General features: G+C 38.5%; 1 protein-coding gene across 1 annotated transcript in view; it reads right to left on the bottom strand.

Moving 5' to 3' along the window:
• SLC9A9 (solute carrier family 9 member A9) overlaps positions 1-15,611 on the bottom strand; it is a 218,697-nt gene that overhangs the window by 5,810 nt on the left and 197,276 nt on the right. The window contains exon 15 of the mRNA XM_080410492.1: positions 259-364. Within this exon, the coding sequence (XP_080266618.1) occupies positions 259-364 (106 nt within the window). The remainder of the gene's footprint in view (positions 1-258; positions 365-15,611) is intronic.

The following is a 15,611-nucleotide window of genomic DNA, read 5'->3' as shown; positions in this document are numbered from 1 at the left end:
ATCACTGATGGGTAGCCAGTACTTTCAGCATCTGGCTGAATTATTTAGAAAATGTCATTCATATTTGAAGCTCACAGTATTAGTAGCCATTCTTGGAAAGGTACTGCTGCACCTTCTGGGACATCTTCTCCACAACCCTGAAGAAACTGTGTAGTCCTTAGCCTTAGCTTCTGAAAAGGGACTTTACCTAAGTGTTTCATTGAGTATGGCAGGTTTTGGGTTAAAACTTAAATACAATTAACCAAGTGAGGTACTTACGCCATATGCACTGGGGCTGGTCAGAATCCTGGCAACAGGATGACACCATTCAGGTAATGTTGTTGTGAGAGGTGGACCAGTGTGGGTTAAGATAGGTTTCAGGTATCTGTGAATTTTGTTAAAGAATATTGCTCATGCAGACATTGATACTAAAATGCTTCTATTAAATGAAGAAATTCCATTTTAAAGCATAAGGGAATCATCTAGGTGGAAACATAAAAAAAAATCCCATCTCTTTACCCACGTGTAACTGTATACATTCACCTGTCTTCAGCCTTGTCTAGCGTTTTTCGGGAATAACAAAAACCCAAACTCCCACCCCAAACAAAACCCCAAACACTTAATGCTCAAAGTCTGTCTTGAAGAGTACCAGAATGGCTGAAGGGGATGTGTCCTGGGATGCCTCAATACAGTAGGAGCTGGAAGAGAGGAAATGTCTACTAGGTTATCCTGTTTACTATTCTTATCGACTGTTTGCTGTAAGTGTGATCTCTTATGCAATTTTAACAGGAAACAATTTAAGATGCAATTACATCAGCTACATAACTTACTGTTATGTAAGAACAGTAGTGAATGTTTTCTTAAACATGTATATTCAGCCTTTTGTAAAATCAGTGCATTTCTTCAATAGACAAAGTACATTTAATCAAATTTCATCAAGCATTAAGTTTCTTCATCACTGGGAGTGTATGTAAGTTTTTTCCCTGTAATACTTTATTTTCAGCATTCAAGGTATTTGTTTTGCACTTCATACATAATTTTGTATAAAGGAGCATTGATGTAAGTAAGTTAGGAACAGGCTTTATGCTATTGTCTTGCACCTGTCTTTCCAATCTTTTCATGCAGAAGTGCTCTATTGAGAAAAAAGAAATACCTGCTCATCTTGAGCAATTATATCCTCCTTGTATCTGTCAATAACTGCTCTCCCATGAGTCCCTCAAGTTGGCTTATCTTCTTTGCTACTTTTACTCGCAAAGTAATTTTCAGTGTTCTCTGGGAAGCAGGTCTGTCAGCTATTTTTGCTGCCAGGGAAAATTTGCTTTATTGATTGGCGTCCCACTTTCTCTCCCCTGCTCCTGCCTTTTGCTTTGCTTGCGCTCTCTCCCTCGCTCTTTGCCTTCTTACAGAAGAAAGGAACAAGTATAAAACAGAGTAGTGATTTGAGCTCTGCAGCAATATTGTAGAAATACTGAGTGAGTAACAGTGGGTCTTAAACCTAACTATTCCAGTGTCTCCTTTCCTTTCTTTATTGGTTGTTTATGGTATCACTGCTTTAAACACAAAGTTCAAATTCAATATTCTGAAGAAACTTATGTAAAACATCCTAACCTTGGTTACAGATTGAAAGGCTAAATAACTTTACTGTTTCATATACTACAGCCATGAAGTTGTTCTATAGTGTTTGGACGACTGAGATCAAATTGTGTAGAGAAACTTTACCTCCTCTTGCTTTTTTAAGAGTAAAGTCAAACGAAACAATGCTTTTCTGATCTGCTTCTGACCTTATTTGGAAACTCCAAAGTGCCAAGCAGTTAAGAACTACTATTAAAAACCAATGTTTGAAAGCTGTCAATTAGAGTTGTTTTCAGCACTTCAGAAAAAAACTAATTAAAAGGTCAAAAATGGAAGTAGGAGCCTAATTCTAGTGTTTTAATCTTTGAAAATATTGGCTTCGACAAATGACTTGAATTTTTTTGAACTAAATTGTCAGACTTAGCATGAAAAATACAGGCTTGTAATGGAAGTTGCATTTGATTATGCTGAGTTCTGTCTGCTCTGTTGTTTTGTTTTCTTCCAGTATAAGCAACTGAAGATTAATATTATTCTAAATTTCCTCCTTAATCTGATGATCTCTGAGCTAGGCCTTACTTCTAAGCAGCCTTATAACTTTATAATGAGCTTTTATATCTCTGAGTAAAAAATTGAGTTCAGTTTTCCTCCCATGTTTGCAGCAAGGCCAGCATCGCATCTGATAACAATAAGCAGTACATGCTGAAATGGGCAATCTACTCTGCTGCTACAGTAGTCTAGTCTTTTGAGTCACTACCACTTTTAGCATCGAGTCTTGTCTGGTGCATTTAACTGGTTGCTCTGTGTGTACACTGATGTTCTTAAGTAGAGTGGTTGCTTCATTTTGGGATGTAACAGATCCTCTAATTCCCCTCCCTTTTGCATTTGCTCTAATATGTTCATTGTGTATCACCCATGCTTCTGTTGTGAAGCCTTTTGAGATGCAGTTTAAAGTGAAGACTATTTTCTGGTGCTTGTTATGAGGCTTCTGATACTGTAATAAATTATTTATCTCTTTGTTCTTTATTTAACTATTATTATTTGACCCACTAAAGGAACTTAAATTGCACTGGCCTATTTTTCCTTGTTTTAATAACCTATGCCATAAATGTTTCCTCTTTATTGTTGACACAGTTGCTTTATAGTATTACAGACAAAATCACATTGTTCAGTGTAGCATGAAAGAGGAATTCTAATCCATGTGCAGTGCTGGCATTTCAAAAGTATATCACACATGGGTCCATAGCACTTTAGGGCTGGCAAGAAGTCTTATGCTTTAGCTGTTCTGGTTGCATCTCCATGGAGAAATCACTAGGGCTGCTTTAAAAATTGGAAGAAACTAAGTGTAAAGCTCTTAGCACAACTCTGAAATTACTGTTGAACCAAACTCATGCCTGCCTAATTCAGGGATAGGGAAAAGCTAGCAGGAAAACTTTGTATTGATCAATCCACTTCTAGATTTGCACTTCAGCCCTCCGTGGGGAGAACAGTTCACCTGCATGCCTCAGATTCTACACGATACAACATACTCTGTTAAAGAACATTATTGATATTGTGAAGGTGGTAATTTCTAAATTGGCAAACTGAATTCAGGATGCCTGTGTATGCATATGCATAGTATTTTAATTCGTACACAGTGCTGGCACATGAACATGCCTTACTCGTAATCAAATACCAGTTTTTCCATTGATTCATACATCTCCAGGCTTCCACTCTCAGTTCACGTGCCCAGAAATGTTTACCCTGGTTCCCTTTGTTGCTATTTGAACATCCTCTTGCCCAGGCAGTTCCAGTCTTCCCTCGCCACTAGCCAGGCACTATTCCCTCCCTCCCTGTCTCGGTGACAGCAGACTCGACATATAAATCTGTTTACTCCTTCCTGGTTCAGCCTCTGTCTCTTCCGAGTTTGACTGGTATGATGTCCTCTTCGGTGCTGCGCAGCAATCGGCACAGAAGGCAGATGCCACTGCAGACAAGCCAGTGGGCAAGTGTCTGAGCAGTGTAGCCTAAAGCTGAACCACAGGCAGGTGGTTTGCTGAGGCTGATGAGGCTGAGCAATTCAAATAGGGTTTTCACAGTGTGATCTAGTTTAGGCTAGCGTTTCAAATAAATGGCAAAAAGCATTTCCAGGGTGGAATATGAGGCCTTTGCTGTAAGTACACTGCACTTAAAAACTATCACACGAGGATTTAGCAGGAAAAGAACCGTGAATTTGTGTGTATTTTATTTTTCCCTCAAAACATTATGCCTGAAACATCTATTATGGAAATTTTCCTCCTACAATATAGCTACTGTTTCACAAAAATACAGGTAACCTGAACCAGACTTCTTAAGTGAGAAGTCTCCGGTAATCTTGATGAGAAACAGTACTGCCAGTAGCCATATTGCAAAATAATTAAGATTTCCATTATGCAGAAAAATCTGTGATTTCAGAATAATTTTTGCATGGTATCAGGATGAAAAATCAGAATCTTAAAATTTCTGTTCTTTCAGCCAGTAAGTGTCAAATGACCATATTTTGGACAGAATGTATCAAGTTAACAAATTTTGAGAATGTTGGTAGAATGTACTATATCTTTTTGTCAATATAGCGTTATTGTGTTCAAATAGGGGAAAATAATTATGTGGTTGCTTTCACTCAGACTTAAAGGAGGTTTACTTTTTTCTTTAGTTTGAGTCCTAGTCCAACTATGGCTTTGCTGAAAGGCATAATAGTGAGAGAAGAATAACTTGCGGGTTGGGGGTGTGGGGTGCGGAACCAACCACACAACAACAAACCCCAAAACAAACAGCCAACCCTCCTCCACCCTCTCTCCAGCAGAAGTTGTGGCCCCAGTTTAGAAATATGTATTGCACCTCTGCTTCAGCTCTGTGAAGCCCTGCATTTGGCCCAGAAGGTGGTTTGCCTTCTGCCTCATTGCAGAATGGGGGCTCTGTAATTCAAGTTAATCCCATCCTCCCGAAAGGCAAATATGCTCACACTATAATATTTCCTATTATAAAGCTCCTTTGTACAGGAATTCTCAAGATAGTAGTCAAAATTACGTATAGTGATTTGTTCGGAGACCATTTTTCTGTCTCAAACTGTGCTATAAATACACATTAGTTAAAAGTATGTTGTTTAATATTCTATTGCTAGGTGCTATACTTCTGCTGTAGGCATAAGTCCCTAGAGGTAAATGTCACCACTCCCAGAATCCATCCTTTGCACAATGTTAGTAAGATTTCTTGAGGTTTGCAGTCTTTTATTTTAAAGCGTCCCTTTCATTAATATTTTTATTGAAGTCTGAGTTTGTAAATTACTTATGTCATGAGTTGCATACCACTTTTGTACTTATGAAGAAACATACGTAAGAAAGGTATCAAAAAGAAAAGTTGTCACTGTTCAATTTATTTTCTGTAGTAAGGACAAAAGATGTTTTGTTCCTTGGTACGGTGTGTTGCGTGTGTGTATGTTGTGGTTTTTTTTTTTTTTTTTTTTTTTTTTGAGAACACGATTTTGCTATTAGCTATGTGATAACCTAAAGAGCAAATATTTCCATCTTGGTAGTGTTTGAGTGGGAGCGGTCAAACCATGAAACTTTTATCTGGCTAAATTCTGCACGTGGCTGACTCCTGCTAACAGCTGAGCTGAGATTATTTGGCTACTTTATCGAACAGCCTGTGCGCATGACTGGGCTGGTGAGGCGCAGAGACATCTCCAGGTCTTTAGTGCATGCACAGCAGATTAAAATGACCCAAAGGAGAGGATTTTATAGAGGGTTGTCTCCTCCTGCAAAAAAGGATGATGTTTTCTCATGTACTGTGGAATTTTCTTCAGAGGATAAGGAGTTATCAGTGTAGGCTGGTTGAGAAGTGCAGGGTATGGTTATATTAGATTTAATTGTTAGAATAACAGATATGTTTTTGAAAAGCCCATGAGATCTACAGTGACTTGACATGTAAAGATAGCTTTATTCAGAGTGCAGATTAGGTTGAGAAGGAGTTACTAAATCTGATTTAAATGATATTTCAACGTGTAGCTGTTACTAATAAAGTCTGCTCTCGTTCTTTGTGACTTTTTCTTCTCTTTTTATGGAGTAGTTTAAAAAACCAGATCCCACTACTGTTGTAACTTAAAATACTAAATAACTGAGTATAAACAGAATCATACTGTAGTCCTGTAAAGTCAAATGATCAAGTCTCTTTATTTATTTTAAAGATTCATTCTGTCTTACTCATGTCTGAGAGCAGGGGGGGGTGGATGAAAATCAGTGGGAACAAAAACTAGTTCAATGCATCCTTAAGGAAAGTCTGACTCTCAAATTCTAGAACCAGACGTAGTGTCAGACCCAAAGAATTAACTTTATTTTTTATGCAGAACATGGCTAAAAATTTACTGCTTTCAATTTTGAAACTGGAAGCATTGCAGAGATGAGGGCAAAATGGAGGGAATTAATAGAATTGTTCTTAGTCAGGTGTTTTTATGTGTAAGTAGCTGCAGACTGAGAAGTGGCTGTTCTCTAGTATGCACTGAGTAAAATGTCTGGGATATTTGTAGATCATGGGCTTATAGTCATGAGCTCGCTGGAGCGCAGAGGAAAGTTGAAGCATCTTACTCAAGTTATTTGAAGCCTGTTATATCCTAAACATAACATCTCTGTGCAAAGAAAAAATCTGAGACATAAATGGAAACCTGCTTATATAATTGAGTGGGTAATGTAGCTCCTTTGGAAAATAGAAGGGGTAGGGCACACAAAGTTAGAAGAATACTCAAGTAAGGTTTGAAACAAATATATGAACAGGCGCTAATGTTAGACAAATTAACATTAGAAAGATCTTTGGAAGATGAAGACTGTGAGGCAGCTAAAGAGAAGACCAAAAAAACCTCCCTGACATCAGTTGTATAACAACATGGAAATGACCCTCCACCTAACAAACCCTGCTCCTCCCCGAAGAACAATTAAAAAAACAACAGAGATGCCTAAGTCAACTACACACACAACGAAGATATAAGACTGTGTTGTGTTAGTGACATCAGCATTGATGACATGCATTGACTTTTCTAAAAAATGTCTGATGCAAAGTTGGTATCATTGATAGGATCCATTTCCCCTATGTTCACCTATCTTCAGACACCTTATAGTAGGGTATCTGAATGAAATCTAATCTACCAGTCTTCCTTTTTCATCAGTAAAATGAAATAGCCAAATCCCAGGGCAGTTAGTCTCATCCTGCAATGCTGGAGTTAATTGGGATGAATTGAAACTAGGATGAGTTTATTTCCCCTTATTGACTATAAGAGTCTGAACAACAAGATTAAACTTAGTTAGCTAATAATTAAGTATTTAAAGTTTGGTGAAATTAATCTCACTTCAGGATGTAAGAGAATGGAAGCCCTGAGGCAAAATACAAGAAAGCAAACGTGACATCCTCCATACCAAGGAAATTATGAGTGTATGAAAGGCATCCTATTTCATAAATAGGAAATACTATATTAAATGCATCTAGAAGAAAAGAAGATAAAAATAATATAAACTTCTGTGTACTGAGTATGGCATCAAAGCCAGCAGCAGATTCAAAAACTTTAAAATCATTAAGCTTGTGAAAACCTGAATGACTATGGAATAAAAATAAATAAATAAATAAAATCACCCCTGAGAAAACGTAAGAGATTTCCTGGCGCATTTGAAGGAATAGAAAATTTTTCAAGATACTGCAAAACTGGTCTACCTGTGGATTTGCAATAGGGTTTCTTTTCCTGTAGAAAAGGAACTTCTGCATATGGGCTATCTTTAGCATGATTACAAAACTGGAGACACCGTTGGCATGAGTAAGCTAAATAATTGCGTTGGAAAGGATGAACAGTAGTGTGACCTGGTTGTGCATAGACCCTTAAGGCCTTAAGACTCTGATGCCAGCTGCCTCAGATGACATCACTTTCAAGCTCTTCACATGAAGTGCATTCATTGTATAAAATGCTTCAGCCTTCGTACTGGCAGAGAGAACAAATATAGAAAAGCAAGCAAGTTAGCTGGGATTTCTGCACTGCGTGGAAGATTATTTCATGAGGATGTCCTTGGCATCACCATATGCCTGAGAAGTACTCCAGAGAATAGACGTGTAAAGAATGAGGACTGGCAGCGGTTACATGCTTTGCTAATGACAGTCTAACACCAGTGGCACCGCAAATCTAATCATTTGCAAGATACAGGGAAAGTAAACCTTGAAGATTAAACACGGTGAAGTACAAGTACAAATTGGTTTTGATCAAATGAATTACTTCAATCAAATCCTAGAGGAAGAAAGAAAAAGTATGACTGAAATAAAGTGAAAGCTATAAAGCTTTTAAAAACCTCTCATCAATAGATTCTATCAGGTACAATGGACTCACACCTACTAAGACAGGTACCGAGGACAGCAATGGTTGTAGTGTCTTTGTCCTGGGAGAGGAGAACTTGGGGACCAGGAGGGTGGTGGAAGGTGTGGGTAGCAAAAGGCTAATGTGAACAAGACTTTCCAGACAAGATGGGTATCATTCTGTTCAAACTAAAATACTACAGTGAAAGCAAGGCAATAAAATGGCTCCTAGAACCTTGTAAGCAGCAGCTGGAGTAATATTCTTGCTATGGTCCTCTGGTGACATGGATTGAGGGCTAAAGCCAGTGTGCCAAAATTATACTCAAACAGGAAAAAAATGATTTGGCATTTTTTCAGGAAGCTGGATTGGATATTTTATCATTACGTAGATATAGCTGCACAATAGCAGTTAAAGTAGTTCACAGATCTGTGGAGACTGTTTTTGGCAAATCTCCAGCTCCTGAATTGCCAAGATTCGGAGGATGGTCTAGCAGTTATAAAGGTATGACTTGAAAGGGAAATATGATCCCCTATGAAAAAAATCCTTTACGACCTTTTCTTGCACAATTCTGTTGAAGGATGAGCTATGAATGAGGAAAAATGTGTCTTATATTCTGATGCTTGCTTGAGTTCAGAAAGATGCGAACAAAACCAGAGAAACAAAAGTGATAATTCACTGCATCTTTTAGAGGAAAAAAATGGTCAGTATAATAATAATAACAGAATCTTTTCTTCTCTATTAGAACACTGGAATAAGTAAATAAGGAGATGGGTGTCATGCCAGAAGGGAAAAGAACAGTAGCTCCAAAGAAATAAAATTCTGAATGTTTTGTGAGGACTGGTTGGTACTGTAGCGAAGATATACCAGAGAGCTATTCTCTTGGCCCAGTATGAGTGTAAAAATAGAACTATGATCAGGGATGTGTGTATCCCTATAGAACATAAAAGCAAGGTACCAAGGTTACTCGTGCTGGGTCAAGCCCACGACAAAGCTGACAGCAACAGGATAACCTGAAATGTATTAATGAAAACGTTACTGGTTTCTCACAACTGTACAAATAAACATACTTGTTCCAGAAATGGAAGTAGACTCAAAACCTGTGTGACAAGATCAGGATGTGGTTTAGCACTTTCGTGGATGAGTATTTTACTCAGTAATGTGTTGTACTTCTGGCCAGTTAGGTAATGAGTAAGAGGTGCTGGGAGTGACTTAGAAAAAGCAGTCTTTTAATCTCCCTATGCTGAGCTGCTGAGGGTAGGATAGCCTTTGCAAAGCTTTGTTAATAGAAAGCTTGTTTAGTTTAATATATCCTCTGAGAATCTCTACTCCTGTGAGCAGATTGGTCCAAAGATTGTCTTCAGATTCTCTAGCAGCTTTTTACAATATGTAACCCATGTTATATGCACGGTTAGCTAGCTGGATGAAGTTGGAAGTCTCTAACAGGTTTGTGAAAAAAGCCCATTGAGAAGTAGTGGGCTCAGTGCTGAGGAAGGAAAGACGTTCTTATTGCGCAGGAATAGGGGCCACTGTATCCAAAGTAAGTAGCCTTCTGGCAAGCCAGACTTTTACTTTTGTGAAGATATTTTAAAACTGAGAAAGACTGACTAGAAAACCCTTATGATATAACGTTCCCTAAGAGGTATGCAAATTTCAGTGCAAAGAACAATTAAGGGTAATGAATTATGGCAGATATCCCAGCAAAAAAACCCCAAAACAACCCCCAAAAATTTACTGAATAAGAATAATAGCGGCTTTTATACTGCTAGGAGTGAAAGAAATGTGAGGCATTTATCTTAATATCACAATTTAAAATTCTAGATAGGTAAACCAGGATATTTTTTTTAGTAACAGTGGCAGATTAAAATCACAGTACAGAGGATACATATTAAGAGATCATCAAATGGCCCTTTGGTCAGCAGAGAAGCTTATCAAATATGAAACAGAAATATGAGGAAGTAGCACTAGATTTCCAGCTGGCATAGTTAATCTCGCTGCTCCTATCACCATACTGTCTGGAGCAGTATAACCAAACTTCATATCTGTCTTTGCACGAAAGGCTTTCCTGCAAGCCTATGAATGTTAGAGAAAAATATGTTGAGTAAGAAAAGTGTGCTGTGATGGAGGAAACGTGAGACACATGGGTCAGGGGGTGTGTGGGGTAGGAACCAGATTTTTTGCAAATGTGGCAAGTGACTTGTAATTGTTTGGTCAGAGATACAGTTGGGCAAAGGTGAAAAAATAAGATTGCTTTTGCCAGAGTGAAGATTTGAAGGGGATATGATTTTGCAAAGCTATGGTATTCCAGATGAGAAGCTGCAATGAGAATTTCTAAGCTTTTCTTCTGCTTTGCTACATATTTAAAGGAACATGGGAACTTAATGAAATTAAAGGGCACTCACTTTCAGGCAAACAGGAAGATGTATGATTTACAGCACATATTCAAGGTGTAGCAATCACTGCCTGAAGAAATCACGGAGCATGTGACAAAGGGAAGAGTGATCTGATAGCCTAACACAATTACAGCTGTGCAAGCCAAGGCAACACGGGTGCCAGACCTTATGCCTCTGGGATGGGTGAGGGAATTTCCCCACTTCTTTGTGTACAACCCACAAGATACAATTGGAGGGTTTTATTTCTTCTGTCTACTGCTGGAACATCAGCATGATGGTAAATAATGGATCTGCCACAGTACAGGGAAATCTGTGCCCTTGTAGTGTCATTGCTGTGTTTGACCGAAGTATAAAATGCTTTTGTAACTCCTTAATGGATTGTTTTGAGATGTTATTAGGGATGTTGCATATCCTAGTCAGGCACCAGTTTCAGAGAGGTTAAGCCAGTCTCTTAAAGCTTGCCTACCTCATGTCTGACACTTCATTATGTTTCCAGTGAAAGATTCTGGAAATGGATTATGAAAGATATTTTTGTTTTAATTTGGCACCATTCCCTTCTATTTATTGGTGCAATACACAGCACACATGTATCAATGCTGGCACTGACCCAATACAGACAATAACAGAGGTGGGGAAAAGTACAGTGCAGCATGAATGAACATGAGGTTTTCTCATTCTCAGTGTTCCATCAGAGACAGAGGTCGGCTGTTGGGGTTTCGGTCACGAGTTGCTCATAATATAAAAGCCGGCTATACTGTGAGTGAGCAAGCGTAGCTGTTCTGTGGATGTGATTTGGTTAAGAAACACATTCTTTGAGATCACTGCTTTCCTTTTCCTTTCCCATCTCTGACAACTCCTGCATTTAACTCCTAATCCAGATCTGATTTCAGAGCTCTTTGCCCCTCAGATTTCACTCTAATGGCTTGTTTCCTCCAAATACCTGCGTGTTTTAATTGATTTAGAACTGGATTTGTATTCAAAAGCCTACCTCTGTGTGAACTTATGTTCAGTTTATTTCCTTTTTACCCAGCTATATTTCCCCACATAAAACTGATGTAGTCACTTGCTTATCCCCCCGCCCCCTCCTTTTTCCTTTTTTTATTTTTTTTTTTATGTATGGCCTATCTGATTCAATGACCTTTTAAATTACTGCTTGGCTCTTGATGACAGCTTGGTTTGACAGCATTTGTATAGCTAAGCCCATTGATCTGTTTTACCCCTGTGAGAGAGCATAAGAAGGAATTTGGTCACTTGACTCTCTCAAGTTTTTCCAAAGTACTGTTGCGTGCAGAAGGGACCTGTTTCCAGCAGCGCAGTTAACTCCCTCCAGCATGTTTACATAGCTCTGCAATCTGCTGTGGAAGGGAGGCAAAGCATGGTGCTTTCCTTTCTGGGGCTTCAGCTTTCAGGATTTATGTTAGCGGCCTTGCTTGCTTTGGTTTCCAGGAATGCTTATGTCTAAGACCTGGTAGATATCAAAATGACTTCTAAACATGTGAGAGGAGCATGGATAGCCTGGCCCTATAAATAGCTGATCTCCTGCAATGGTATGGTTAAAGCTAATTTGGTAACAACCAGAGCACTCTAGTGTAGAGGACAGAAGATCAAGCAAAGAACTAAAATCTTGTCTGAACCTGTGTTTTTCAAAGTGTGAAAGGGCTTTGAGCAGCAGCAGGTATGACATGTCTCCTGCTTTCTGTGTGAGCTAAGGCAATGCACCAGACTCATTGTGTGCAAACTGCAAGAGCTCTGCAATACGTTTGGAAGTGAAAATTGGAATACAATTATAGGCTAGTTTGATTTGCCCTTTCAGCTGGGGTGGTGTCAGTTATGTGGTCTAAGAACTGAATTGTTCATGATAAACTATAATAAACTCGTCTAGAGTTTCACCATTAAGACTCCCAAGGCAAGGCGTTCCCTGGCATGTCAACCAGTGAGTGCAGTGACACAGTCCTCCAAGCTCCCGTGAAGAGGTACGCACTGCTGCCACAGGCACCTCAATTAGCAAGACATTCCAATACAGTAGTATGGACTACTACACCTAGATTTCTGTCTTGTTAATTAATAACCCCAATTGAAGGCTACCTATTATTTATTAGGAGGACAATAACCTGTAATTTTTTTTTTTTTAAATCAAGATCCATGATGGTACCTTAAAAACCAAAACAAACCTAAAACAAACACTGCCACCCCCCACCAGTCTCCCCCCCCAAACCATAGAAAGTATGGAAACTTAAAACATATTGCTAAGCTCACTGGGTATCTTTGCAGCGGTAGTCATATTTTTGAGTACTTAATGAATTTTATGTAACGCTGCAGTATAGAAATGGCTGGCACCAAGGTACTCTCTTAAAAAATACCGAGCTTGCAATGCTGTGCCAGGAAATGAGCTGCCTGAAAGATTAAAGTCAAATTCTTCTAGGAAAAAAAAAAAAAGAAATAGGGAAGAGGGTAAAATAAATGTTTTGTTTCTGTCTAAATTAGAAATTGTTACTATTTTACAGTAGATGTTATTTAAGTGTTCAAGAAATTATTTTAAACTAGACATCTTCAGTGCTTATTGTGGAATTTGGGGACTAAGTATTAAATTGGCTTAATATTGCAAACTGTCAAACTATTAAAAAAAAAAAAAGCTCAGCATTAGTGAATCATGTCATTTAAAACCATATAATGTAATTTATAAGAGTAAGCTCTTGTTTTCTGATGTTTGATACTAAAAACCTTCTCCAACCTCTAATATAGTCCTTGGAGATAGACTATTTTAGGCTGTATTTGGACCTTTTTTCCTTTGGCTTTCAAGGAAGAAAACTGTAACACAGTGACAATAACATCTATTTAATCTACATATAAGGATGCTGAGAATGCTCTAATAGAAAATAGATCTTGTCAGACAAATCTAATTTTATCCTTGGATGAAATTACAAGTTTGAAAAAACACGCATGCATTTAATAAGTTTTGTTAAGGCATTTGGAATGGCATTATGATAAAAAAATTATCTCTCTGCAGTATCAATAAGACATGCATTAAGCTGGCTAAGAATTGGCTGGTTGATAAACCTGAAATAGTAATTGCCCATGGAGAACTGCCATGAACTGGGTGGGTGTTTCAGTGCAGGTTTTAGGGGGGTCAATAGAAAATTTGATATTCAATAATTTCACCATTATGAAGTTGCTGATGATAAAACACGTGGATGATGCAGACTGAATCTCAGTAAGGACAGAGCAGTCATGTCAACATACCTTGACTGCCTGGTAAGCTGTTCTCATTGAATTATATTGCCTCTAATTGTGTTTCTGAAAACAAATAAGCAAGGAGGTCCAAACGACTCTGCAGTGCTTGTGGGTTGTAGTGCCCAGACTTTTCATGAGCTCTGAGGAAAACAATGGCTGCAGCCAGTGAGTGGAGAATGAAACTAGAGTGTCAATGCTTTTGAATTAAATGCTAGTGAGACTCGTACTGGAATGCCACGCCTAATGTGTTGGTTCATGTTTTAAAGTGGTTTTCACGAAGCTGGGAAGGACGTAAGAAAGAAAGAACCCCCTCATTCTCCCCCCCCAAACCACTAAAAGTAAAGGAAAAGGTAAAATGGTGACTTAATGAACTCTTTAAGTACCTTTTAATGAAAAAATACAGGATACTGGATTGGTTATTTTTAAAAATAAATCAATGCAGGCAATAAGCTAGATCTATGCTAAAAGACACAAAACGTATTAACAGCATCTAACCAGTGGAAAATATCCCTTCCTGTTCAGAAAAGATCAGCAATGGACAGTTCATTACTACCCTTAGGAATATCTCACTGATACCCGGTATCCTTTAGCTCACACAAGTTTCTGAACTCAATATAGGATTAAATTTAAGTCTGATGTCCAGGAACTCAGACTTGGTAATGTAAAAGGCCCTGTACAGCCTAAAATTTAAGCTTTGTGAATTTAATTAGTAAGCACCTTAGAAGCCCTCTGACACTAGGAAAGTCATAGAAGTGCTCACTCAAGTTAATTCCCTCTGGAAAGATAGTTGCCTTAGTATCTGAGAAATAGTTAATCTTTAAGCATTTTTTTTTTTAATTATTTTTTCTTAATTTCTTATGTGCCTAGTTGTCCCAGGTTGTCTATGTGACTACACTTGCTAAACTTTATCTTTCTAGTTACTTAGCTCTGCTTCATTTAGCTGGCTAATATTCTGTGGAAGCACATAATCTAAGCTCCTCTTAATTCTCTACCGGTGGAGTAAGTATTTAATTATCTTTGTGTGTGAACCTGTAGTTCTTCAATGGGTTTTACAATACTGTAGTGGCTTTGTACTCAATTATAATCATTAGCTTCGAGTTTGCCAACAACAGACTGCAGAGGACACATAACTCATTGAGCAACTTGAGGAAATTGCTGTGTGCAAGGTATGTAGATTTAAAGTAATTTTTTTAAACTCCCATCTCTGACATATATGAATACAATTACTGTATTCATAATGTAAAAATACATTACAAGTAATGGATTATTCTCTCTTATTCTGGAAAAAATACCTCCAAATCACATCTAAGATCTCATGGAACTTGACACCAGCTCAAAGATTTGTCTGTCTCTACAGAACTATTATCAGCATGCTGCAGCAAGGCATTGGTGGTATACAGGGAAAATCCAGCCAGGACATTATTAGTGATGGACAGCTTTCACAGGGTCATGTGTTTATTTTGCTACAGGTGTCACCCACAATAGGTGTCCCAGGCAATAGGTAACTTCAGTACTGTCACAGAAGCTGACTTAAAGCTGTGTTAACTAGACTCAATCTCCATGGACATTGTGGTGGCAAATGTCTATGACTGAACAGTAGTAAAATTACTCTTAGTTTTGTGTGTGGCCCTATATCACTCTAGACAGCCAGGACCATCCTTTCCCCATGCTCTGTCTGTCTTCACTCCCACGCTATCCATTTCCCATCCTAGAGTTTTGTACAGCTTCTGCTCCTCCTGGAGAAGGACTGCTTTTCCCTCCTTTCCACGTGGCCAGTGAGGCTACTTCCTTTGCTTCCCAAAGAGCCAGAGCAAACTTGTGCGTGTGATTGGATGGGGGCGTTTAGACCTAGGAAATCAGCAGGAAAGAAGGAAGCTGTGTTGGGGCAGGGTGTTCCCAGTGTCTCTGCCTGTGACAATTTCTCTCCCAGGGACAGATGCTCATCTTCTGGGGAGTTGGTGAGATACAAGAGAGATATCAGGTTTCTGGAAACCATACCTAGTTAGCTCCTTATCCAGAAGGCTTATTAGTGTGGTAGTAGCTGATAGCTAGTGTGTAATGATTTGTGGGTATCGGTATCAGTATCATGAAGGACTTAAATG

This window comes from Falco punctatus (assembly GCF_963210335.1).
Source record: "Falco punctatus genome assembly, chromosome: 13".
NCBI lineage: Eukaryota > Metazoa > Chordata > Aves > Falconiformes > Falconidae > Falco > Falco punctatus.
Note: the sequence above shows the minus strand (reverse complement) of the source record. Positions and strands in the feature narration are given on the sequence as shown.